Source organism: Mustelus asterias, chromosome 16 (genome assembly GCF_964213995.1).
Source record: "Mustelus asterias chromosome 16, sMusAst1.hap1.1, whole genome shotgun sequence".
NCBI classification, from domain to species: Eukaryota; Metazoa; Chordata; class Chondrichthyes; order Carcharhiniformes; family Triakidae; genus Mustelus; species Mustelus asterias.
In genome coordinates, this window is record NC_135816.1 from 15703743 (window position 1) to 15731684 (window position 27942).

The following is a 27942-nucleotide window of genomic DNA, read 5'->3' on the forward strand; positions in this document are numbered from 1 at the left end:
TGTACAAACTCCAAACAGACAGTGACCCAATCTGGGAATCGAACCTTGGGTTCCTGGTGCTGTGAGGCAGCAGTGCTAACCACTGCGCCACCCCGAATATGCAACTTTTCCAATATTTAAACAGTTCATATCTTTGAGAACAATTTGGTCAAATTACGTAGTAATGATCTGAAGTTACCACGATCATATAATTAGAACAGCAATTTTTAATTTTCTCTGAACCTCAGCCACAATAAAATTCTTACATGTTGGTCTCTGTCTGTCTTTTGTAGGTTTATATCTTGAGAGTTACACTCTTTATCGATCAGATACAGATCACAGCGAACTTGACCTGATTTGCTATGGTAATTACGATTCCAACACAGCTGCATGGAGCTGGAATTCAGATAATCATCAAAGTCAGAAGGAAAAAATAGCAACTGCATCAAAAAATCAGGCCACCAATGTAAATAGGACCTACTTTGGAAATCGACTGGTTCTCACAGAGACATATTTTAACGGCATGAAATTCAATCTGAGGCTTGTCCCTGTGCGGTTTGAAGATGCTGGGGTTTACACATGTTTTCTGAATACTTATACATATGTGGCCATTAAACTAATCACAGTTAAAGGTAGGAGACAGAATGTTGCTGTTATTTTCAATGATCAAGTCACTGTTTACAATCTAAATGATTTTCTTGTTTCCACAGTCACATTTGAACCATCTGATGCAGTGAGTGAGGGAGACACCGTTACCCTGACCTGCTCTGTCTCAGATGTCACTGAATCAATTAGACTTGTTTGGATCAGCAGTGATGGGGAAATTAGTGTCGAGAAGACATTGAATGGGTGGAATGGGGAAGAGAAATCATTGAGACTGATTATTCAGAAAGCTGAGAGAAGCAGTAGAAACTGGAAATGTCTTTTGTTTCATCAAAACAAGCTTCAGTTTTTAGTCCCATACTATCTGGAGCACAGTGGTAAGTGATTCAGTGTTTTCTCATTATACCCGTCATCTCCACTGAAAATTCTTATCACTTATTATCCTTGTTGTCGGAAGTGTTATGACCAGTTCCAGGTAAGGTTCCCCAGAAGTTATTGATTTGGGTGAGACTCCTCATCAGCATCCAGCTGGGACATTCCCAAAAGTTGTTACAAACCCAAATGGGGAGGGATAACTGGCTCCAATGCAAATGTAGTTCCATTGTTTAAAAAGGGATCAAAGAAAATGCCAGACAATTACAGGCCAGTTAGTCTTACATTGGTGGTGGGCAAATTAGTAGAATCATAGAATCCCTACAGTACAGAAAGAGGCCATTCGGCCCATCGAGTCTGCACCAACCACAATCCCACCCAGGCCCTACCCCCATATCCCTACATATTTACCCACTAATCCCTCTAACCTATGCATCTCAGGACACTAAGGGCAATTTTAGCATGGCCAATCAACCTAACCCGCACATCTTTGGACATCAATCCTGAGAGATATGATTAACTGCCATGTAGAAAGGCTGGACTAGTCAGCATGGTTTTGTTAAAGGAAGATCTTTCCTCACAACTTTGTTCGAATTCTTTGAGGAAGTGACAAGAAGGGTTGATGAAGGTAGTGCAGTGCATGTTGTGTACATGGATTTTAGCAAGGCATTTGACAAGGTCCCACATGGAAGATTGGTCAAAAATGCAAAAACAAACATGAGGTATAGGGTAATGTGGAAAACTGGATCAAAAGTTGGCTTAATAATAAGAAACAAAGGGTAATGGTCGATGGATTCCCTTGCGAATGAAAAGTTGTTTCAAATGGTGTTCCACAGGGTTTGGTGTTGGGATCCTTGCTGTTTGTGTTATATATTTATGACTTGGATGTGAACGTGGAGGGCACAATTGGAAAATTTGCAGATGACACAAAGATTGACCAAGTAGTGGATAGTGTAGAGGATAGTTATAATCTACAAAACAATATCGATTGGTTGGTGGAGTGGGCAGTAAAGTGGCAGATGGATTTTAACACAGCGAAGTGCGAGGTCACGCAGTTGTGGCAGTGCACAATAAATGGGAATATACTAAGAGGGGCAGATTAAGTTAGAGATCTTGGTATACAATTGCACAGGTCCCGAAAGGCAGCAGTTCAAGTAGATAAGGTTGTAAAGAAATGCTCTCCTATGTAACCAATATCCTTTATTGCTGCTGAGGCAGTTTAATTGATATCATGTTGATTTTAGTCTGTACTAATGCAGTGTTCTGGGGTTTTAATGGTCCTTTGGGGATTGATGAGTGGAGCTTGATTGAGATTGATTGAACATTTATGACATGTGGCGAGGGACAGCTATGCTTCAGAGTTTTAGTTTAATTTCTCAGTTGCTGCCCGAAGCTGGTGGAAAAAGGCAGTGTCTCTGTCTCTCTCTCCAGAGGCTTTTTGGAAAGTTTCAGGACTGTGAATCCTCAGAGATTTGATCCAACATTCAAAAGACCAATTCATAGCAGGTGTTAAAAAGCTGCAAATCCAGCATCACATGAGCATACTTGTTTCTATGCCAAGTCTGAAGAAGGGTGTATGTCTGTGGGCTGGTGTTTAACTTGGAATAGCAGAGATAGCCAGCTGTTAGGAGCTTTACTGACATAAATCTTGTAATTGGTAAAAGTTATGCTAATCATTTTTGTTATATTTTAACTGTGTTCTTAAATTAATTTTGTTTGATAAAAGCATCCCGGTGGTTCATTCGAATCATATTTGAGTTGATTTGATTTGATTTGATTTGATTTTTGGGTTGGATTCTCCGGCCATGCTCACCGCAAAACCAGAGAATCTCACCTGAGGTCAATGGGCCTTTGCATAGTCTGCCCCCTGCCCGCTACGATTCCTGTGGTGGGTGGGATGGGAGAACTCCGCCACCCCTCTAACCTCCCCCCCCCCCCCCCCCCCCCTCCCCTTCCCACAATTACACTTCTCTTTTAAAAGAAATCTCCAAATGATTTTTTTTGGACATTCAGTTATACCTCATAAGAACATAAGAACATAAGAAATAGGAGCAGGAGTAGGCCATCTAGCCCCTCGAGCCTGCCCCGCCATTCAATAAGTTCATGGCTGATCTGAAGTGGATCAGCTCCACTTACCCGCCTGATCCCTATAACCCCTAATTCCCTTACTGATCAAGAATCCATCTATCCGTGATTTAAACATATTCAACGAGGTAGCCTCCACCTCTTCAGTGGGCAGAGAATTCCAGAGATTCACCATCTTCTGAGAGAAGAAGTTCTTCCTCAACTCTGTCCTAAACTGACCCCCCTTTATTTTGAGGTTGTGCCCTCTAGTTCTAGCTTCCTTTCTAAGTGGAAAGAATCTCTCCACCTCTACCCTATCCAGCCCCTTCATTATCTTATAGGTCTCTATAAGATCCCCCCTCAGCCTTCTAAATTCCAACGAATACAAACCCAATCTGCTCAGTCTCTCCACATAATCAACACCCCTCATCTCTGGTATCAACCTGGTGAACCTTCTCTGCACTCCCTCCAAGGCCAAAATATCCTTCCGCAAATAAGGGGACCAATACTGCACACAGTATTCCAGCTGCGGCCTCACCAATGCCCTGTACAGATGCAGCAAGACATCTCTGCTTTTATATTCTATCCCCCTTGCGATATAGGCCAACATCCCATTTGCCTTCTTGATCACCTGTTGCACCTGCAGACTGGGTTTTTGCGTCTCATGCACAAAGACCCCGAGGTCCCTTTGCACAGTAGCATGTTGTAATTTTTTTCCATTTAGGTAATAATCCAATTTGCTATTATTTCCTCCAAAGTGAATAACCTCGCATTTGTCAACGTTATACTCCATCTGCCAGATCCTCGCCCACTCACTCAGCCTGTCCAAATCTCTCTGCAGACCTTCTACGCCCTCCACACGATTCACTTTTCCACTTATCTTTGTGTCGTTTGCAAACTTTGTTACCCTACACTCAGTCCCCTCCTCCAGATCGTCTATATAAATGGTAAATAGTTGAGGCCCCAGTACCGATCCCTGCGGCACGCCACTAGTTACCATCTGCCAACCAGAAAAGCACCCGTTTATTCCGACTCTTTGCTTCCTGTCAGATAGCCAATCCCCAATCCACGCTAACACCCTACCCCCAACTCCGTGTGACCCAATCTTCTTCAGCAACCTTTTGTGAGGCACCTTATCAAACGCCATTTGGAAATCCAAAAACACTGCATCCATCGGTTCCCCTCCGTCAACCGCACTAGTCACATCTTCATAAAAATCCAACAAGTTCGTCAAGCATGACTTTCCCCTCATGAATCCATGCTTCGTCTGCTTAATCGAACCATTCTTATCCAGATGGCCTGCTATTTCTTCTTTAATGATGGATTCCAGCATTTTCCCAACTACAGACGTTAAGCTAACCAGCCTGTAGTTACCCGCCTTTTGTCTATTTCCTTTTTTAAACAGCGGCGTAACATTAGCCGTTTTCCAATCCGCCGGCACTACCCCAGAATCCAACGAATTTTGATAAATAAACACTAACGCATCCGCTATTACCTCTAACATTTCTTTCAGTACCCTGGGATGCATTCTATCCGGGCCCGGGGACTTGTCCACCTTCAGTCCCGTTAGTCTACCAAGCACTGCCTCCCTGGTAACATTAATTGTATTGAGTACCTCTCCTCCGACCAACCCTCTATCGTTAATATTCGGCAAACTATTTGTGTCTTCCACCATGAAGACTGACACAAAAAACGTATTTAAAGTTTCAGCCATTTCCTCATTTCCCACTATTAAATCCCCCCTCTCGTCCTCCAAGGTTCCAACATTCACTCTTGGCACTCTATTCCTTTTTATATATTTGTAAAAGCTTTTACTATCATTTTTTATATTTAGGGCTAGCCTAGCTTCATAACCTATCTTTCCTTTCTTTATCGCTTTCTTAGTCGTTCTTTGTTGTTTCTTAAAGTTTTCCCAATCTTCCGATTCTCCACTATTTTTGGCCACTCTGTACGCATCGGTCTTTAATTTAATACTCTCCTTCATCTCCTTCGTTATTCACGGCTGGTTATCCCTTTTCTTACAGTCCTTCTTTATCACCGGAATATATTGTTGCTGAGTACTGAAAAGGATCTCCTTAAAAATCCTCCACTGTTCCTCAGCTGTCCTACCTACCAGTCTGCTCTCCCAGTCCACCTTAGCCAATTCAGCCCTCATCCTATTATAATTTTCACCTCAATGTTTTTGTCTTTCAGTGCTTTTATGCATTATTGCCATCTTAGAGTTTTTGGAGCAGGTTTTGCAACAGGTTTTGTTCACCAAAAGAGCTATATAAATATAACTTCTTCTGACACAATGCATGCAAAGAAAATATCTGACAAGAAATAATTCAACATTATCAGTTTAATATTGTAGACTTTCTGCTATACACCTCCTCATTGAAATGTGTCTCCTGTGACAGTTCTAAAATGCATTGTAACTTATTAAAAACAAATGTTCTATTGGTTAATAATTTCACAGATTGGATTCAGGGGATTGACATCTGATTTTTGTAATGTTTGTTCTCTTTCCTCGCAGGAAGCCCAAATGATATTTATTTCCTCCATCGGGAAGGGAACTTTGTATTGAATGGACCGGACAATCCTGGAAATGGCCCCATTGTCTGGGAATGGAGACCACACTCAGAGAAACAAACTACAAAACGACTGGGAACTTTTCACAGAGAGAGTCAGTGGTGGACTGTACAATGGAGTGATGAGTACAATAATATACCAGGCATTTCACAGAGCATCCATGAGGACTGGGGTACCCTGAATCTGAGAATCAGAAACCCCATCTTTGAAATTGCGGGATTGTTCACCTGGAGCCAGACACAGCCCAGTAAGAGAATCCTGAAACAATATGAAGTATTTGGGATCAAAGGTAAGGACAAGGACTGGAAAAGATTCAATAATGTGGTTTTTATGTGAGTAATTCCACAAATCTTCCTCACATAATGTTAGCATGATATCATGATCATCCAGTTTCATCATTCAGTCCAAATGGATCTTTTACTGAAAACAGCCAATTCAGTAAAAAGATCCTCTCTGCATTTGAACTAGTGGATGATTTTTTTTATTTATTCATGAGACATGGCTGGCCATCATTTATTGCCCATCTCTAGTTGTCCGAGGGCAGTTGAGAGTCAACCACATTGCTGTGGTTCTGGAGTCACACATAGGCCAGACCAGGTAAGGACAGCAGATTTCCTTCCCGAAAGGACATTAGTGAACCAAATGGGTTTTTCCTGGTAACCAACAATGGTTTCATGGTCATCAGTAGATTTTTAATTCCAGGTGTTTTTTATTGAGCTCAAATTCCACCATCTGCCTGGCGGGATTCAAACCTGGGTCTCCAGAACATTGGCTGAATTTCTGGATCAATAGTCTAGCGATAATACCACTAGGCCATCACCTTCCCTTGCATTAGCAAATGTTCACAAATGTTTGTCCATCATCATAAAATTCCTGGAACAATGGCCATGGGGGGAGCTGGAGCTGGTAACTGATGGAGTTTGGGGTTTGTGGTGAGGGTTGAAGGTAATTGTCCTCTAAAGATATTAAGCAAACACCTGATAGCACAGAGGCCATAGGAACACTGAGAGAGGCGACGGCAAGGTAGGACTGTATGTTGTGAATATAAGGAAGCTGATCCAATGGGGAGCTAACCCCATGGAGAACTCACGTTATATTTTACGTAATCCTATTCAATGTGGGAGTTGAAGCTGCTAAATGTGAAATGCTGATTGGGAGCATCTAGTACAGCTGGTCAGCATTTGTCTGACTGACAGTTTAGAGAAAAAGCTGTACAGAATATATCACAGAGAACCTATGGACAAATATACCTTCATCATTTATCTGTTTTTATAGTTGAGACCGATTCGCAGAGGCCTGTAGTGGGCAGTGACATCACCCTCAGTTGTACCATCTCCAGACTCTCAGATACTGTCAGTCTTCACTGGAAACAGAGAGACTCATCTCAGCAGAACAGGAGGAAGAACACTGAGGAGATCCATCTGAATAACACAGTCTATCTCATAGTCAGACATGTTGGAGCAGAAAATCAGAATCTGTATACATGGGAAGTGCAGGAAAATAACTCCATTGTTCTGACTGGAAGCACGAATGTTGATGTGGATCAGAGTAAGTTCAGAGCTCCTTTGCAGCAGATATTAAATAGTTACTGAGATAAAACTGTTCCACACAAAGTAGAGTGAACAGAGAGACCACTGTAAGCTTTTACTGCATATTGTGTTCCTTGATTTTGCTCTGGATGGCCTTTGTATCTTTGACAATGCTTGCAGTAATCTGTCAACTAGCAATTACACCTTTCTGGAATATGTCCTTCAATACTCTTCAAGTCTGCACTGCCATTTCTGAACCGATGGTGGTGACATCAGGATTGCTATTTTGAATGGGTCCTTTAATACCTGATTGACACAAGCACTCATTATTGAGGTCTGGTTGAATGAGGTCCCTCCCCTTAGTTAGAAGACATTGTTGCCTGATGCCCCGTGTCGCTCCTGAGACCCATTTTTTGCATTCTCAAGTGACAAGGCTATTTCAATGGCTTTTTGTAAACTCCAAATTGGGTTCTGCCAACAACTTCTTTTGGTGGGTTGGGTCATTTATGCCACATACCAATCTGTCCCACAACATTTCATTAAGAGGCGGTCCAAATTTGCAGTGTTCAGCAAATTTCCGCAACCTAGTTAAGAACTCAGTAACAAGTTCCCCAGGAGTTCTCCCAGTCATGTCAAAGCATTATCACTGGAGAATTATCGGGGCTTCAGTTCATAATGGTTTTTTACCAGGTCCACCAACTCACTAAAAGCTTTTGTGTTGGGGCATCCGGATGTGTCAGATTTCTTATCACACTGAAAGTTGGGGCCCTGCATGTTGTTAGCAATATCACGTTTTGCTTTTCATCTCCTTCAATGCTGTTAGCATGGAGGAACAAAGAACAAAGAAAATTACAACACAGGAACAAGCCCTTCGGCCCTCCAAGCATGCACTGACCACGCTGCCCGTCTGAACTAAAACCCCATACCCTTGCAGGGATCATATCCCTCTATTCCCATCCTATTCATGTATCTGTCTAAACGCCCTTTAAAAGTCACTATCATATCTGCTTCCACTACCTCCCCCAGCAGCGAGCTCCATCATCCTCTGTGTAAAAAATGCCTTGTACATCTCCTTTAAACCTTGCCCCTCACACCTTCAACCTATGCCCTCTAGTAATTGACTCTTCCACCCCGGGAAAAAGCTTCTGACTATCCACTCTGTCCATGCCCTTCATAGCCTTGTAGACTACTTTCAGGTCACCCCCTCAACTTCCGCCGTTCCAGTGAGAATAAACCAAGTTTCTCCAACCTCTCCTCAGATGTAATGCCTAAACTCAGTGCTCTGGCTGATGAAGACAAGCATGCCATATGCCTTCTTGACTGTCTTCTCTCCTTGCATTGCCAGTTTCAGTGACCTGTGTACCTGTACACCCAAATCCCCTGCCTATCAATACTCTTAAGGGCTCTGCCATTTACTGTATATTTCCCATCTATATTAGACCTTCCAAAATGCATTTCCTCACATTTGTGTATTGGGCCCAGTCTTCCCCATTATAGGGCTCAAGTTTCCCGAAAAGGAACTTTTGGCTTTTTCTTATCGGATAAATTCTTAACATTTGGAGGTTGTCCAGAGAGAAAAATTGAAGGGAAAAAGAATTTTTAACCTCATTGCCAATGTAGTAATTCAGACAAATGCCAGTTTCCCATCACCAACATCCTTTATTGTGAACCAAAGGAAAACGCCACTCCCCTGGCTGACAGTCAAGTAATCTTCACCTCTCTTCCAGATAAAGTTACAGGCATAGAAACCGCCACTGGCTGCTTCCCATTGGGTGAGCTCCACTCACTCAATAAGACGGCTTATACTCCATGAAGGCCACGGGGAGATCTATTGATGATCCCCTGTGGCTTTTGTGATTATCATAACAATCAGCAACAGTCCACGGTGAAACTACGTCGCTTTAATGGTGGGGGAAGAAAACAAAATATTATGGATGTCAGAAATTCAAAATAAAACAGAAAATTCTGGAAAAACACAGTTAACATTTCATGAACTTAAGTACAACAAGATTCTGATGAAAGCCATGGACCGGAATCATGGTCACATTTTCTCTTCACAGTTGCTGCCTGACTTGTTGAATATTTCCAACATTTTCTATTTTTATACCTCTCTGAAGGGGTCCAGGTTTGGGGCAGCTGAACATTGTGGCATAAACCAGTGTTTAAACAACAGTCAGTCTTGGTGAACAGCCAGTGTATCCAGATCCTAGCCAATTTCCCTGTCCCAATGCTGCTCTCCCAGCTGATGTTTGCCAGGAGGGTGATGTTTGTTCCTGAGGAAATTCAGAACTTCTATATCTTAGCGACTATAAAAATCTAACCCCTTGTCTCCTCTCTGTTACAGATTTTTACAATGTTGAATACACACTTTATCGAGCAAGCACAAATCACAGTGAACTTGAACTGATTTGTGAAACTCGCTTTGAGCGTAATAAAGCTAAGTGGAGATGGAGGTCACGTTATTTTCAGAATGAAGAGGAAGTAATAGCATCTGCATCAAAATCTGAGCCCATCAATGTAAATAGGACCTACTTTGGGAATCGATTGGTCCGAACACAGATACATTTTAACGGCAAGAACTTCAATCTGGGGATTGTTCCTGTGCAGTTTGAAGATGCTGGAGTTTACAAATGTTTTCTGGGAACATCTAAATATGTGACCATTAAACTGATCACAGTTAAAGGTAGGAGACAGAATGTTGCTGTTGTTTTCAATGATCAAGTCATTGTTTAAAATCTAAATGCTCTTCTTGTTTCCACAGTCACAGCTGAACCATCTGATGCAGTGAGTGAGGGAGACACCGTTACCCTGACCTGCTCTGTCTCTGATGTCACTGAATCAATGAGACTTGTTTGGATCAGCAGTGATGGGAAAACTATTGTGGAGAAAACATTGAAGGATCAGAATCAGGAAGAGGATTTGTTACAGCTGATTATTCAGAAAGCCGATAGAAACAGAAGGAACTGGACATGTGTTTTGTTTAATCAAAACACCCCCAAGACTTTCATTCCATATGATCTGAAATTTCACAGTAAGTGTCTCAGATTTCATTCTTCCCTCACTGCTCTTTTCTGACGGTGAGTGTTTACTTTCTATATTGGCTTACACTCGGCAATGGCCGAGTGATATTATCACGAGACTATTAATCCAGAAACTCAGCCAATGTTCTGGCGACCCGGGTTCAAATCCCACCGTGGCAGATGGTGGAATTTGAATTCAATAAAAAATATCTGGAATTAAGAGTCTACTGATGATCATGAAATCATTTTCGATTGTCAGAAAAACCCATCTGGTTCACTGATGTCCTTTAGGGAAGGAAATCTGCTATCATTACCTGGTCTGGCCTACATGTGTCTCCAGAGCCACAGCAATATGGTTGACTCTCAACTGTCCTCTGATATGGCCTAGCAAACCACCCAGTTCAAGGGCAACTAGGCATCGGTGATAAATGCTAGCCAGCCAGTGGCGCCCATGTTCCATGAACGAATAAAAAAAAAATTATGATTATAGTCTTTGGCCTGAATTTTACCTTTTACATTTTACATTTCCCCTGCCAGTGGTTTTGTTTGGGGGGCTGAGTGTGAAATAGCATGTACAAGCTGATAGAGACAGAAGAAACTGGACGTGTGTTTTGTTTCATTAAAACACTCCCACGGTTTTCATTCCTTATTATCTGAAGGTTCACAGTATGTGTCTCCTGTTTTACTCTTTGTAATTTCTATGTTAACCACATTTTAAAAATTCATTCATGGGACATGGGCATCGCTGGCTGGCCAGCATTTATTGCCCATCCCTAGTTGCCCTTGGAGGGCAGTTGAGAGTCAACCACATTGCTGTGGCACTGAAGTCACATATAGACCAGACGAGGTAAGGACGGCAGATTTCCTTCCCTAAAGGACATTAGTGAACCAGATGGGTTTTTCTGACAATCGGCAATGGTTTCATGGTCATCAGTAGATTCTTAATTCCAGATATATTTTATTGAATTCAAATTGCACCATCTGTTGTGGCAGTATTCGAACCCGGGTCCCCAAAACATTAGCTGAGTTTCCAGATTAAATTCTAGCAATAATAGTCCAAGGCCATCGCCTTCCCTATTTACTTTTTTAAATATTCTATTGCACTAGCACTCCACATCACTAAGAGTTCATAATCATGTATTTTCACAAATAATAGTTAAACATCAAAAGTCAAACTCTGTACCTCAAAGCTGAAGAGGAGCAATTTTTAACATCTTTGAGTTCTGTTCCTACTATAATACAACTAGCTGCCAGTAATGTAAAAGATTGTCTTATATTCAGTGCTGCTCTGTTGGAAATTAATAAGTAACATAGTTCCTGTTCCAGTTGGTCCAGTTTCTTCAGCTTGCTGGCAGCAGAGCGCAAAGCTGTGGCATATCTATCTTCAACATCATTGATTTTAATAGGTGGCGTCACCAGTTTGCTCATTGGTTTGACAACCGTAGTGCTGAAGTAACGGACCTTCAAACCAAGCCGAGCTGGTGCTGCCATCTTCTTTGCCATTAATCTATTACCACCACTCAAAGAACAAAGAACAGTACAGCACAGGAAACAGGCCCTTCGGCCCTCCAAGCCTGTGCCGCTCCTTGGTCCAACTAGACCAATCGTTTGTATCCCTCCATTCCCAGGCTGCTCATGTGACTATCCAGGTATTTGGATAGTCATTTGGATGTGACTTATATTTGACCAAAATCATTTCTGGAAATGGAAACAATTGGGAGGGGCTGATTGCTCATGAATGATTGAATGACTGACCAGGGAATGATTGGCATAATTGGTCAGGGAATAACTAGATAATCATCCTGGGAATAAACAGTTGATTGGCTAGGGAAGTGGGTTGACAGTTGGATAATTGGGCGGGGGTGTGAAAGGACAGAGGATTCAATGGGCCATAAAAGAAAAGGCGATCTATCTATCTATCTATCTATCTATCTATCTATCTATCTATCTATCTATCTATCTATCTATCTATCTATCTATCTATCTATCTATCTATCTGTCTATCTGTCTATCTATCTATCTATCTATCTATCTATCTGTCTATCTGTCTATCTGTCTATCTATCTATCTATCTGTCTATCTATCTTTATATCTATCTATCTGTCTGTCTGTCTGTCTGTCTACCAATCTAGTCTAAACTAAGCTACTGGCTGCTTGTTTGTCCGTCTGTCTGTCTGTCTATGCCACATCTAGGTAAAATTGGATGGAGAAGAGAATAGCAATAATTTACATTCTATTTACTGTTAATTCTAACATTTTAGCTCAGGAAGTTAAAGTTCTAGGCTCCTTGTTTTGTTGTAAACTTGCCTCTCAGTTGCACCCAGCCAAAGAGAATCTAAGTGCACAGGAATCTGACACAGTTGCATGGAATCTATATTAGTCAACTAAATACAGCTGTAATATCTGAAAAGCAGACAGGAAATTTGCATGTAGTGCCCTCAGTGTTATTCAGGTGCAAAATGGGAGCACAGGATTTGCAATCATTGTTCCTGTGTATAGTGCCTATATTTCAGGTGTATTTCTGATGTTAAAATCTGGGAGAATTACCCTTTAAATCTTTGGGACAGAGCCGACGGTTGTGTAAATTGATCCAGTGAAGTTAGTGAGTAAAAGCCTTATTTTAACATTACAATTAGTCAAAAAGGAGTCCATTTGATAACGGGCAGGATTTATGACCTCGCTCGCCCCAAAACCTTAAAATTCCACTCGAGGTCAATGGACCTTTCCATGGTTCCGCCCTCATCCACTCCAATTCCCATGGCGGGCGGAGCAGTAAAATTCCAGCCATTATGCTTATGTCAGGATCGTATCATTTATACCATATTTTTGGCTCAATTTGATAATAAAAGAGCAGTCTAGTATAAAAAAATCTTCGACATTTTGTTCAGATCCTTGTACAGTGACCAAAGTGAGGAATAAAATTTACCACAAATGGGGCTTTGTTGCAAAATTAGTTGCCCAAACATTCATTATATGGGTACAGATACTTGGAGTGAGTAACCTTGAAAAGTTATTTTGGTTATAATATTTCCAATGCCACAACCTGTCCTTTTTTTTGTCTTTTTTGCACCATTTTTAATCTGAGACTGTGGCTGGGACAGTCGCCTATTCCACCCAACACTAGCCAGAGTAGAAAATATCACAACAAGGCCAAAGCTATGTGTTACATCAGCGTGAAAGCTTGCCGCAAATGTCCCCAAACCCCGTCAGTGGCAGGCTGATTTCCCAACATCATAGTCACAGACATTACATGATAGAATCTGTTCTTGTGGTACTAATATTGAGAATTCAATGTCAAAGATTAATTCTTGTTCAGTATTATTACTGTACAAATTATGCCTCCTGATTCACTATCGGTTTTTTTCTCCACTTTCCTCTGCTCTTCACATGTTTGATGTTGCTTTGTGCAATAATGTAAATGGGTGGGAGCTCATTGCTCCCTTGTTTTGATTCTCTTTTTATTACCATCCATTTTCACCAATGCACAAGGTAAAAATCTTTTGAATGCAACTTAAATTCAAATAGCCATGATAGAAACATTAGCCTAAACAATGGACCGCATTCACCCATTGTACAGCTGGATTCAATCAAGCTGAATCAGATCCCTTACTGCACACATCTCCTTTCAGCAATTGCAAACAGGAACCGGAACCTGACTGGGACTGAGGCCGATTGTAATGCTCTGACATTCTTGAGTGATCTCAGTTAACTTAGATCGGGTATTAATTTGTCTGTATTGAATTAAATCCCAGAATATTACCTTTTTTTTGGTAAAAGTTGATCTCTTAACTAAATGTAACATCTGTGTTTATTCTCCTGGCAGATCCTTACACTTCAAAATATGACATTATTTTTGGGTGTCTGGCACTTCTCCTCATCATTATCCTAGCAGTGGTGATGTGTGTATATAAATGCAAAGTTACAGGTAAGATTTGTAAATTCTGTTGTAAAAGAAAAGTGTGCGTGTGGCACATCATTCCAAAAGTGAAGAATTAAATCTTTGTTTAAAATTAATCATAGGATTATGTAAGGAAATACTTTAGGAAGACAATTGTTTTTGAATTGCTGGAATGGTGATAATTCTATACATGGCTAAGTCTCAGAAGAATAATAAAAGCAATAACTTGCATTTATGTAATATCTTCAATGCAGTAAAAGATCCCACGCACCTCACAGAGGCATAATCAAATAAAATTGGGTACCAGTTTTGGGAAAGGTCAGCAAATGTTTGGACAAAGAGTTAGGCTTTCAGGAGGAGGCACAGGTAACATGGTTTGGGAGTCTGGGTGCACAGGAAGCCGGATTTGAAGGAACGCGGAGATCAGAGGGGTGTACAGATGGAGGGATTTACAGAGGTAGGGAGTACTGTATGTTCAGTAGGTTTCACAAGCAGATTCTCAGCCTTGTATGGTTGAACATTAAGTGTTTATTGATAGCACTGGGTATGTATATTTAGGGTATAGCCCAAGCTATCAGTTAACTCCATGCTTGCTTCTGCACAGGACGAAATTGAGTTTTGTCTCAGATTATGTTTTTTTACATCACGCTGTGGGCAGCACTGTTTCCCAATCCCACCTTAACCCTTGCTATGACTCATTCTACATAGAAAGACTTGAAAACAAGGATGAGAATTTTAACATTGAGACATTGCTAGATCAAAAAGGTTGCAAAGTTAGATGGGTGTTCTGAATATTGTTTCAGTTATCATTAAAGCCCAGGGAAAAATGTGGGATATTTATCAAGCTGTATTGATTTCACAATAGAACCATGGTCTACAGGAGGAACTAATTTATTGTGTTGAAATTGCTTCACATTTCATACATTCTTTGCTTATTTTGGGTTATATTTGGTAATCAAATTACTTGCAGGATACAACATATAAACATTAGAATATTCTATAGAGTTCCGTTCATTTTCTAACTCAGGCTTTTCTATAAAATGTAACATATTGAGTTCTATATGTTGATTATGATCTAGAGTTTTCACATTCTGTATAATTGTATATTTGTTGTGAAGAGGCTGAACTGTAATGCCCCTGATAGGTTTGACTCTCCAGGTTAACTCATGTTGATAATGTGCAGGCACAGCAAGCAAGGAATATGGCATCTTAGCCTTTATTGCAAGATGGTTCCAGAATAAAAGCAAAGAAGTCTTCTTGCAGTTGTATACAGCCTTGGTGAAACCGCACCTGGGGGTATGCAGTTTTGGTCTCCTTGCCTTAGGAAATCTATATTTGCCATAGAGGGAGTGCAACAAATGTTTACCAGACTAATTTCTGGAAGGAAGGGGTTGTTCTATGAGCAAGCGGATTGAAAGGCAATCTCATTTAGACTTGCAAAATTCTTAAGGGGCAAATATAGGAAGGATATTTCTTCTGACCAAGGGAACTACATCCAAGGGACACAGTCTCAGAATAATGGTCAGATATTTAAGATTGAGGTGAGGAGGATATTCTTCACTCAGATGATGGTGAGTCTTTGGAATTGTCTGCTTCAGAGGGCTGTGAATATTCAGTCATTGAATATGTTCAAGATTGAGATCATAGATTTCTACATATTAAAAACATCAAGGGATATGGGAATAATGCAGGTACAAGATGTTGAAATCGAAGATCAGCCATGATCTCATTCAATGGCGGAGCAGACCCAAATGGTTGGATGACCTACTCCTGCTCCTATTTTTTATGTACAGCCCCCTGGGGTTAGCTTTCAGAGAGTTATGAACAAGTAAACCCAAGTCCCTTTGATGTTCAACACTTCCCAACCTCTGAGAATTTAACAGACACTCTGTGGGCAGAAATTTCAGGATGGCAAATGCCGAGAGTCAGCATCTAACCAGTCCCCATGCCTCACACAGGACCACTGCCATTTCACACTCAATTGAGCTCTGGTGGCAATGGGCGGGAGTTCCATTGCCCTTGGAAGGATTGGCCAACAGCTCCCCAGCCCATCCAGGCACAGCACTGCAGTGACCAGAAGAGGTACTGCAGCACTCTGCCTGGAACTAAGTCCAGGGACCATTCCTGAGGTAAGCGCTGGAGGGTAGGGGATGCAGTGGGGAGCCAGGTTGGGGATGATCTCAGCATTGATGGGGATGGGATGCCTTGGGGAGGCAAAGTTGGAGCTCCCAGGTACTGGAGGGGAGTGTATTCCAAATCAGAAGGGGCCTTCAGATTGGAGCAACCCCCAACCACTGTTCCTGCCCCCTATCCCCAACTGAGATGTTGACTCATTTATTTCTTGGTATCCCATCCTGCTCTGACTTGTCTGACCTCTCCCCTCCAACTCAATAACACCACCGCAGTGGGTCGGAGCTCAAATAATGATGAGATGAAATACAGGAAAGAGATAGGGAATCTGGTGAATTGGTGCGACAACAATAATCTCTCCCTCAATGTCAACAAAATGAAGGAGATAGACATCTATCTCAGGAAGCGTAGTGGAGGACATGCCCCTGTCCACATCAAAGGGGATGAAGTAGAAATGGTTGAGAGCTTCATGTTTTTAGATATCCAGATCACCAACAAACTGCCCTGGTCCCTCTATGCCGATGCTATAGTTAAGAAAACCTAAAACGCCTCTACTTTCTCAGAAGACTAAGGAAATTTGGCATGACCACTATGACTCTCAGCAACTTTTACAGATGCACCATGGAAAGCATTCTTTCTGGTTGTATCACAGCTTGGTATGGCTGCTGCTCTGTCCAAGACTGCAAGAAACTACAAAGAGTCATAAACGAATCCTAGTCCAACACTCAAACCAGCTTCCCATCCATTGACTCTGTCTACATTTTCCACTGCCTCGGAAAAGCAGCCAGCATAATTAAGGACTCCACACACCCCGGACATACTCTCTTCCACCTTCTTCCATCGGGAAAAAGATACAAAAGTTTGAGGACATGTACCAATTGACTCAAGAATAACTTCTTCCCTGCTGCCATCAGACTTTTGAATGGACCTACCTCACATTGGGTTGATCTTTCTCTGCACCCTAGCTATGACTGTAACACTACATTCTGCACTCTCTCCTTTCCTTCTCTATGTATGGTATGCTTTGCCTGTATAGTGCGCAAGTATACTTTTCACTGTATACTAATACATGTGACAATAATAAATCAAATCAACTCAAACCTGTGCCCACGAGGAAGGCAGGAAAATGTTCCCATCTGAAGCCCTGCACACCCTACCTTGAAATTCTGTCTTGAGTGGGGCAGGCTGGATCCTGGATGTAATCTTGGAATGTTGTCCATGCAACTTTACACTCAGGGCCCGGCATATTTCCTGCTGAGGAGACTGGCGAGAAACTAAACTCTGTTTTCAGGCCTTTATCTTATTAATTCTGCACCTGGATGTTTAATATCATATTCTGTGGTCAGGTGGGTTTGCTGGCGAGGGCCCCATTATCATATCTGGATGCCATATTGAAAAGGCGCCTAACATCACAGACTCAACATTGAAGAAAGAAAATGGATCCCCAGGAAGACACTGAGGTTGGAAGATGGACATTCTCGCTAACACGGAATTTGGAAGATCCACCTTTAGATGTTCCCCCCACCCACTGTTGTGGTGTTCTGAGGTCCAGCGTTTCTGGCAGACTCCATCCTGAACTCCAGAGCAAATCCAGGCATTGTTCATGTGAGTCCAGAACTCTGCGTGCCAGTTACTCCAAATATATTCTGGACAACTGTGTTTTCCCACTGACATCATGGAGAATCTGGAGTGGGGAGATCATTCTACATGGGCTTTCATTTGTATCCCATTAGTCAGTTTCTGGCCAGCCTCCAGTTGGTTTCCTGATCTGCCATAGCGGGCAACAGCAGAAAATCCCTTGGGAAATTCACACCAACGTGAAACCGATTTTTAGACTCCTGCCAAATTCTGTCTCAACTGCCATTGAAACCAATTGTGAGGCCATGGGAGAAGTCCACAGGGGAGATGGGGTAGTAATTATATAATGATGACAGTTTGAATATAAGATGGTAATACGTAAAGGAAAATAGAAGGCTTTGTACATGAAAGAAAATATTCTCAGGATGTGGGAATTTGCTGGAATTTATTGCCCATCCCTATTTTTACAGACTATATGGGTGGGATTTTACAGTCTCGCTCATCCCAAAACCATAAAATCCTGCCCGAAGTCAACGGACTTTCCCATTGTCCGCCCCTCGCTCGCTCCAATTCCCGTGGTAGCGGGGTGGTAAAATTCCAGCGTGTAAGTGTGTGACAAGCTAAGCCATTTCAGAAGGCAGTTAAGGGTCAACCAGGTTTCTAGGATACTGGAGTGCAGTGACATTGGCCAGAGCAGTTAAGGATGGTTTGTTTGCTTACTTGAAAGGAATTAGTGAATCAGTTGTATTTTTAATCCATTAGCTTCATTATTTACAGATTTAAAATGTGTTAAACGAAATTAGTTCAGCAAGAGAGCGCACTACCTAAGCTGGTGTTTATGAGGGAATGATGCATTATCAGAAACAAATTGGATATTAAACTGACACCTGGCTGTCAAAGGTCAAAGTTCACTGGGTTCCTCCAGTGCCCTGGCCAAAGTTTCTCTGACAACCAGCAGCAACAAAGAACAGGCTAAGAGATCATCCATCTAATTTGCTGACTCCACCTCACAGCCAAATATTCTGGAACTGCAAAATAAAAACAGAAATTGCTGGAAAAACTCATCATGTCTGGCAGCATTGATATGGCTCTTGATCAGAGCTAAAGAGAAGGAGAAATGTGATGGATTATATTCTTATAAGAGGGGTTGGAGCAGGTGGAGCAAAGCAGAAGATCATCGATAGCTGATGCGTGGGAGCTAGGAGAGATTGCAGATGGGTAGGGCACTGGTCTGAGGAAGTGTTAATGGCAATGGGAACATAGAACGTAGAACATTACAGCGCAGTACAGGCCCTTCGGCCCTCGATGTTGCGCCGACCTGTGAAACCAATCTAAAGCCCATCTAACCTACACTATTCCAATATCATCCATATGTTTATCCAATGACCATTTAAATGCCCTCAATGTTGGCGAGTCCACTACTGTTGCAGGCAGGGCATTCCACAGCCTTACTACTCTCCGAGTAAAGAACCTACCTCTGACATCTGTCCTATATCTATCACCCCTCAATTTAAAGCTATGTCCCCTTGTGCTATCCATCACCATTCGAGGAAAAAGGCTCTCACTGTCCACCCTATCTAATCCTCTGATTATCTTATATGCCTCTATTAAGTCACCTCTTAACCTTCTTCTCACAAAAACAGCCTCAAGTCCCTCAGTCTTTCCTCATAAGACCTTCCCACCATACCAGGCAACATCCTGGTAAATCTCCTCTGCACCCTTTCCAATGCTTCCACATCCTTCCTATAATGTGGCGACCAGAACTGTACACAATTCTCCAAGTGCGGCCGCACCAGAGTTTTGTACAGCTGCAACATGGCCTCATGGCTCCGAAACTCAATCCCTCTACCAATGAAAGCTAACACACCGTATGCCTTCTTAACAACCCTATCAACCTGGGTGCCAACTTTTAGGGATCTATGCACATGGACACCGAGATCTCTCTGCTCATCCATGCTACCAAGTATCTTACCATTAGCCCAGTACTCTGTATTCCTGTTACTCCTTCAAAGTGAATCACCTCACACTTTTCCGCATTAAACTCCATTTGCCACCTCTCAGTCCCGCTCTGCAGCTGCAGGTGACAAAAACGGTTGATGAAGGAAGGGCCGTGGATGTCGTCTATATGGATTTCAGTAAGGCATTTGACAAAGTCCCACATGGCAGGTTGGTTAAGAAGGTTAAGGCTCATGGGATACAAGGAGAAGTGGCTCGATGGGTGGAGAACTGGCTTGGCCATAGGAGACAGAGGGTAGTGGTCGAAGGGTCTTTTTCCGGCTGGAGGTCTGTGACCAGTGGTGTTCCGCAGGGCTCTGTACTGGGACCTCTGCTATTTGTGATATATATAAATGATTTGGAAGAAGGTGTAACTGGTGTAATCAGCAAGTTTGCGGATGACACGAAGATGGCTGGAATTGCGGATAGCGAAGAGCATTGTCGGGCAATACAGCAGGATATAGATAGGCTGGAAAATTGGGTGGAGAGGTGGCAGATGGAGTTTAATCCGGGTAAATGCGAAGTGATGCATTTTGGAAGAAATAATGTAGGGAGGAGTTATACAATAAATGGCAGAGTCATCAGGAGTATAGAAACACAGAGGGACCTAGGTGTGCAAGTCCACAAATCCTTGAAGGTGGTGAAGAAGGCATATGGTATGCTTGCCTTTATAGGACGGGGTATAGAGTATAAAAGCTGGAGTCTGATGATGCAGCTGTATAGAACGCTGGTTAGGCCACATTTGGAGTACTGCGTCCAGTTCTGGTCGCCGCACTACCAGAAGGATGTGGACGCGTTAGAGAGAGTGCAGAGAAGTTTTACCAGGATGTTGCCTGGTATGGAGGGTCTTAGCTATGAGGAGAGATTGGGTAAACTGGGGTTGTTCTCCCTGGAAAGACGGAGAATGAGGGGAGATCTAATAGAGGTGTACAAGATTATGAAGGGGATAGATAGGGTGAACGGTGGGAAGCTTTTTCCCAGATCAGAAGTGACGTTCACGAGGGGTCACGGGCTCAAGGTGAGAGGGCCAAAGTATAACTCAGATATTAGAGGGATGTTTTTTACACAGAGGGTGGTGGGGGCCTGGAATGCGCTGCCAAGTAGGGTGGTGGAGGCAGGCACGCTGACATCGTTTAAGACTTACCTGGATAGTCACATGAGCAGCCTGGGAATGGAGGGATACAAACAATTGGTCTAGTTGGACCAAGGAGCGGCACAGGCTTGGAGGGCCGAAGGGCCCGTTTCCTGTGCTGTACTGTTCTTTGTTCTTTGTTCTTTGTTCTTTATCTATGTCCCTCTGTAACCTGCAACATCCTTCCGCACTGTCCACAACTCCACCGACTTTAGTGTCATCCGCAAATTTACTAACCCACCCTTCTACACCCTCATCCAGGTCATTTATAAAAATGACAAACAGCAGTGGCCCCAAAATAGATCCTTGCGGTACACCACTAGTAACTGAACTCCAGGATGAACATTTCCCATCAACCACCACCCTCTGTCTTCTTACAGCTAGCCAATTCCTGATCCAAACCGCTAAATCACCCTCAATCCCATGCCTACGTATCTTCTGCAATAGCTTACCATGGGGAACCTTATCAAACGCTTTACTGAAATCCATATATACCACATCAACTGCTTTACCCTTATCCACCTCTTTTGTCACCTTCTCAAAGAACTCAATAAGGTTTGTGTGGCATGACCTACCCTTCACAAAACCGTGTTGACTATCCCTAATCAAATTATTCCTTCCGAGATGATTATAAATCCTATCTCTTATAATCCTTTCCAAAACTTTGCCCATAACAGAAGTAAGGCTCACGAGTCTATATCTATAATTACCAGGGTTGTCTCTACTCCCCTTCTTGAACAAGGGGACAACATTTGCTATCCTCCAGTCTTCTGGCACTATTCCCGTAGACAATGACGACATAAAAATCAAAGCCAAAAGCTCTGCAATCTCCTCCCTAGCCTCCCAGAGAATCCTAGGATAAATCCCATCTGGCCCAGGGGACTTATCTATTTTCACACTTTCCAGAATTGCTAACACCTCCTTATGAACCTCAATCCCGTCTAGTCTAATAGCCTGTATCTCAGTATTCTCCTCGACAACATTGTCTTTTTCCTGTGTGAATACTGACGATAAATATTCATTTAGCGCCTCTTCTATCTCTTCGGACTCCACGCTCAACTTCCCACTACTGTCCTTGACTGGCCCTAATCTTACCCTAGTCATTCTTTTATTCCTGACATACCTATAGAAAGCTTTAGGGTTTTCCTTGATCCTACCTGCCAAAGACTTCTCATGTCCCCTCCTGGCTCTTCTTAGCTCTCTCTTTAGGTCCTTCCTGGCTAACTTGTAACTCTCAAGCGCCCTAACTGAGCCTTCACGGCTCATCTTTACATAAGTCTCCTTCTTCCTCTTCACAAGAGATTCAACTTCTTTAGTAAACCACGGTTCCTCGCTTGACCACTTCCTCCCTGCCTGACAGGTACATACTTATCAAGGACATGCAGTAGCTGTTCCTTGAACAAGCTTCACGTTTCAATTGAGCCCATCCCCTGCAGTTTCCTTCCACATCCCATGCATCCTAAATCACGCCTAATCGCATCATAATTTCCTTTCCCCCAGCTATATCTCTTGCCCTGCCGTATGTACCTATCCCTTTCCATCGCTAAAGTAAACGTAACCGAATTGTGGTCACTATCACCAAAGTGTTCACCTACCTCCAAATCTAACACCTGGCCTGGTTCATTACCCAGTACCAAATCCAATGTGGCCTTGCCTCTTGTTGGTCTATCTACATACTGTGTCAGGAAATCCTCCTGCACACATTGGACAAAAACTGACCCATCTAAAGTACTCGAACTATAGCTTTTCCAGTCAATATTTGTAAAGTTAAAGTCACGGAAAGACTGTGCAAGATGCTGATAGTGACATTTTTCAAGTGCAATTACTATTGTTGTCTACCTAAGCTTTCAATGAAGTTTACTCAATGAAGACCCGGCAGCAATAAGTAAGATGAACAACTGCATAAGCTGTTTTTTTTGGGTGCTATTTTTGACAGAAACTTTTGGTCAGAATACTGGAAAAACTGTGAGCTTTGACCTATGATTGAACAGGTGGAGTGCCAATTTAATATCCTATTCACCTTCAACAATGCAGCGTTCCTTCAGTGCCGCACTGAAGTATCAGCATAGAATATGATCAGGTCCTGGAGTGGGGTTTGAACCCAGTGAAATATCACCAAGTCTGTATCTGTGTTCTACAGAACAATCAATTGTGTCTTTGACAATGTCCATCAAATCCCTGCTAATAGTCCATTTTAAAACAGTTTTTTTTATTAAAATGCAAGTTGCTTGTAAGGGAAACTGAATATAATTTAATGTTTAACTTTTGTATCAACAGGTTTGGGGAATCAAAAACCAAGACATCTGGAATCACAGGAAAATATAGCCAATGGACCTCCGATTTATTCAAATATTAATGAAATACAACAAATGCAAGGTTACATTTCAATATTTAACAATATAATTTTACAAGTGCTGTGCTCTATTCGTTATTCCAATGATTTATGCCTTTTGTTATTTTCAGTTGCATTGAAAAGGTCACTCAAACAGAGATATAAGCAAATTACTGCGGATGCTGGAATCTGAAACCAAAAGAGAAAATGCTGGAAGATCTCAGCAGGTCTGTAGCATCTGTAAGGAGAGAAAAGAGCTGACATTTTGAGTCCAGATGACCCTTTGTCAAAGCTAAAAGGCATAGAAAGTGGGAGATATTTATACTGCAGGGTGAGGGAATGAAAGATGGGTCATAGCCACAGAAACCAGGAGAAAAGACTGCAAATAGCTGTCCACAGAGAGAATAAAAGCTGTGAATGGCCAAATGGCAAGGGCGGGGGAAAATGGGGCAGAGGTAGAATGTAGAAAAGGGGAAGCAGGGGGAGAGAAAAGGGAAGGGAAGGGGGATGAAGTAGGGGAAAAGGATGGGGGGGGAAAAGTAAATGAAGAAAGACAATAAAGAAATAAAATGTAGAGATCAGTAAAAAATTGAATAAAATCTGAAGTTGTTGAATTTGATGTTGAGACTGGAAGGCTGTAAAGTGCCTAACCGGAAGATGAGATGCTGTTCCTCCAGTTTGCGTTGAGCTTCACTGGAACATTGCAGCAGGCCAAGGACAGACATGTGGGCATGGGAGCAGGATCGTGTGTTAAAATGGCAAGCAACCGGAAGATCAGGGTCCTGATTGTGCACAGACCGAAGGTGCTCAGCAAAGCGATCACCCAGTCTAAGCTTGGTCTCTCCGATATAGAGGAGACCACCTTGGGAGCAGTGAATGAAATACACCAAATTGAAAGAGGTGCAAGCGAAACGCTGCTTAACCTGGAATGAGTGTTTTGGACCTTGGATGGTGAGCAGAGAAGAGGTAAAGGGACAGGTGTTACACCTGCTGTGATTGCATGGGAAAGTGCCATGAGTGACGGGAGAGGTTTTGGGTACAGTGGAAAAGTGGACTAGGTTATCCCGGAGGGAATGGTCTCTGCAGAATGTTGACAGAGGGAGTGAAGGGAAGATGTGTTTGGTGGTGGCATCACACTGGAGCTGGTGAAAATGGCGGAGGATTATGCTTTGCATGCGGAGGCTGGCGGGGTGAAATGTGAGAACAAGAGGGACTCTATCCTTGTTCTGGGAGGGAGGGGAGGGTATGAGGGTCGTGGTGCGGGAAATGGACTGTACACTATTGAGGGCTCTGTCAACAACTGTAGATGGGAATCCACGGTTGAGGAAAAAGGAGCACATATTAGAAGCACCACTTTGGAAAGTGGCATCATCGAAACAAATGCGACAGAGGCGAAGGAGCTGAGAGAAAGGGGTGGAGTCCTTACAGGGTTTGGGGTGTGAAGAGCTGTAGTGCAGGTAGCTGTGGGAGTCAGTGGGCTTGTAATGGATATTGGTAGATGGTCTACTGCTGGAAATGGAGACAGAAAGGTCAAGGAAGGGAAGGGGAGTGTCTGAGATGGACCAGGTGAAAGCTATGGAGGGGTGGAAATTGGAAGCAAAGTTGATGAATTCTTCAAGTTCTAGATGAGAACGTGAAGCGGCACCAAAATAGCCATCGATGTAATGGTAAAGGAGTTGTGGGAGGGGACCTGGGTAGACCTGGAACAAGGAGTGTTCCAAATACCCCATAAAAAGACAAGCGTAGCTAGGACCCATGCGGGTACCCATTGCTACTCCTTTGATTTGGAGAAAGTGAGATGAGTTAAAGGAGAAGTTGTTGAGAGAGAGAACGAGTTCAGCCAGGCCAGAGGAGAGTAGTGGTGGATGGGAATTGTTCAGGCCTCTTTTCAAGAAAGAAGCGAAGAGCTCTCAAGCCATCCTGGTGTGGGTTAGAGGTGTAGAGAGATTGCACATCCATGGTGAATAGGAGGCGGTTAGGGCCTGTGAACTGGATGCTGTCAATATAATGCAGGGCATCAGAGGAATCCCGGATGTAGCTGGGGAGGGAATGGACCAAAGGAGTGAGGATGGAGTCAAGGTAAAAGGAAATAAGTTCAGTGGAGCAGGAGCATGCTGACACAATGTGCCTACCAGGCAGTCCTTTTTGTGGATTTTGGGAAGTGGGTAGAAGTGGGCTGTCCAGGGTTGGGAGACTATGAGATTGGAAGTTGTGGGGGGAAGGCATCCAGAGGAAATGAGGTCGGTGACGATGTTGGAGATAATGGCTTGATGTTCAGTGGTGTGGTCATGGTCAAGGGGGAGGTAGGAGGAAGTATCTGAGAGTTGGTTCTCAGCCTCTGCGAGGTAGAGGTCAGTACGCCAGATGACAACAGCGCCCCCTTTGTCAGCAGGTTTGAAGACAATGTCAGGGTTCGTCCTGAGGGAACGAAAGGCGGAAAGTTCAGAAGGAGAGAGGTTGGAATGGGTGAGGGGGGCAGAAAAATTGAGACAGCCAATGTCCCGACAATTCCCAATGAAAAGATCGAGGGCAGGTAATTGTCCCGGCGGGGGTGTCCAATTGGAGGCACGTGAAAGGATCTGTGGAACGGGGGGAGAACTCTTGCCCAAAGAAGTGGGCATGGAGACGAAGGCGATGGAAGAAGAAGGCGATGGCAGAAGAATTCAACATCATGTTGAGCCTGGGATTCATTGAGGTGGGGACGTAAGGGTATAAAGCTGAGTCCTTTGCTGAGACCAGCACACTCAGCCTCAGAGAGGGGAAGTCTGAGGGTATGGTGAAGACATGGCAAGGGCTGGGGCTAGAAGAGATGGAGTTCAAAGGATTGGGACTGGTGTTGATAAGTTGTTGAAGTTGCGTTCCTTTACATCTGCAAGAAACAGGAAAGGTTTTTTGTTAAGACGTCGAATGATTCGGAGGAAAAAATGAAACTGGGGATAGGGGCAGTTTTGAGAGAGAGTAAGACGATGTTGCTGGAGAGAGATGTCGAGTGTCTTCATGTGGCGGCGCATGGAACTAAGTGTGGCTTTCAGGATGCGGCGGTGATTAGGTGCTAAGTTCTCCCTCAGTGTAACCCGAGCAGATGATGGAGTGTGGCGACTGGGGGATTTTCACAGTGACTTCACTGCAGTGTTAATGTAAGCCTACTTGACTCTAATAAATACACTTTAATTTTAAGATGGCCATACTAAACTGCCCCTGAGTGTCCCAAAATGTGTAGGTTAGGTGGGATTGGCCATGGTAAATTGCCCCTTACTGTCCCAAAATGTGTAGGTTAGGTGGGATTGGCCATGCTAAATTGTCACTTAGCGTCCAAAGATGGTTAGGTTAGGTATTAGAATTAACTAAGGTAAATGCGTTCAAAGATGTGCGGGTTAGGTAGATTGGCCATGCTAAATTGCCCCTTATTGTCAGGGGGATTAGCAGGGTAAATGTGTGGGGTTACGGGGATAGGGTTGGATTATTGTCAGTGCAGGCTCAATGGGCCAAATGGCCTCTTTCTGTACTGTAGGATTCTATCATTCTAAAGCCTTACAGCCAGTGTAGTTGCTGTTGCAATGTAGGAAATGGGACTGCCTGATCTGACCCACAGACCAAAGATGTGCGGGTTGGGGTGGATTGGCCATGCTAAATTGCCCTTTAGTGTCAGGGAGACTAGCTAGGGTAAATGCATGGAGTTATGGCTGGACTTGCGGATAGCGAAGAGCATTGTCGGGCAATACAGCAGGATATAGATAGGCTGGAAAATTGGGTGGAGAGGTGGCAGATGGAGTTTAATCCGGGTAAATGCGAAGTGATGCATTTTGGAAGAAATAATGTAGGGAGGAGTTATACAATAAATGGCAGAGTCATCAGGAGTATAGAAACACAGAGGGACCTAGGTGTGCAAGTCCACAAATCCTTGAAGGTGGTGAAGAAGGCATATGGTATGCTTGCCTTTATAGGACGGGGTATAGAGTATAAAAGCTGGAGTCTGATGATGCAGCTGTATAGAACGCTGGTTAGGCCACATTTGGAGTACTGCGTCCAGTTCTGGTCGCCGCACTACCAGAAGGATGTGGACGCGTTAGAGAGAGTGCAGAGAAGTTTTACCAGGATGTTGCCTGGTATGGAGGGTCTTAGCTATGAGGAGAGATTGGGTAAACTGGGGTTGTTCTCCCTGGAAAGACGGAGAATGAGGGGAGATCTAATAGAGGTGTACAAGATTATGAAAGGGATAGATAGGGTGAATGGTGGGAAGCTTTTTCCCAGATCAGAAGTGACGTTCACGAGGGGTCACGGGCTCAAGGTGAGAGGGCCAAAGTATAACTCAGATATTAGAGGGATGTTTTTTACACAGAGGGTGGTGGGGGCCTGGAATGCGCTGCCAAGTAGGGTGGTGGAGGCAGGCACGCTGACATCGTTTAAGACTTACCTGGATAGTCACATGAGCAGCCTGGGAATGGAGGGATACAAACAATTGGTCTAGTTGGACCAAGGAGCGGCACAGGCTTGGAGGGCCGAAGGGCCCGTTTCCTGTGCTGTACTGTTCTTTGTTCTTTGTTCTTGGCTATGACTCATCTTTCATTCCCTCACCCTGCAGTATAAGTATCTCCCACTTTCCATGCCTTTTAGCTTTGACAAAGGGTTATCAGGACTCGAAACGTCAGTTCTTTTCTCTCCTTACAGATGCTGCCAGACCTGCTGAGATTTTCCAGCATTTTCTCTTTTGCACTCAAACAGAGAAATAGGGTAGGATT

The 27942-nt window shown here is 43.2% G+C and overlaps 1 protein-coding gene across 1 annotated transcript in view; it reads left to right on the forward strand.

Annotated features, from left to right (window-relative positions):
* The window catches only part of LOC144505023 (uncharacterized), a 296824-nt gene that overhangs the window by 261436 nt on the left and 7446 nt on the right, over positions 1 to 27942 (forward strand). The window contains exons 13-20 of the mRNA XM_078230677.1: positions 273 to 611; positions 690 to 959; positions 5534 to 5878; positions 6865 to 7137; positions 9463 to 9801; positions 9880 to 10149; positions 13962 to 14063; positions 23149 to 23247. Coding sequence (XP_078086803.1) covers positions 273 to 611; positions 690 to 959; positions 5534 to 5878; positions 6865 to 7137; positions 9463 to 9801; positions 9880 to 10149; positions 13962 to 14063; positions 23149 to 23247 — 2037 coding nt within the window. The remainder of the gene's footprint in view (positions 1 to 272; positions 612 to 689; positions 960 to 5533; positions 5879 to 6864; positions 7138 to 9462; positions 9802 to 9879; positions 10150 to 13961; positions 14064 to 23148; positions 23248 to 27942) is intronic.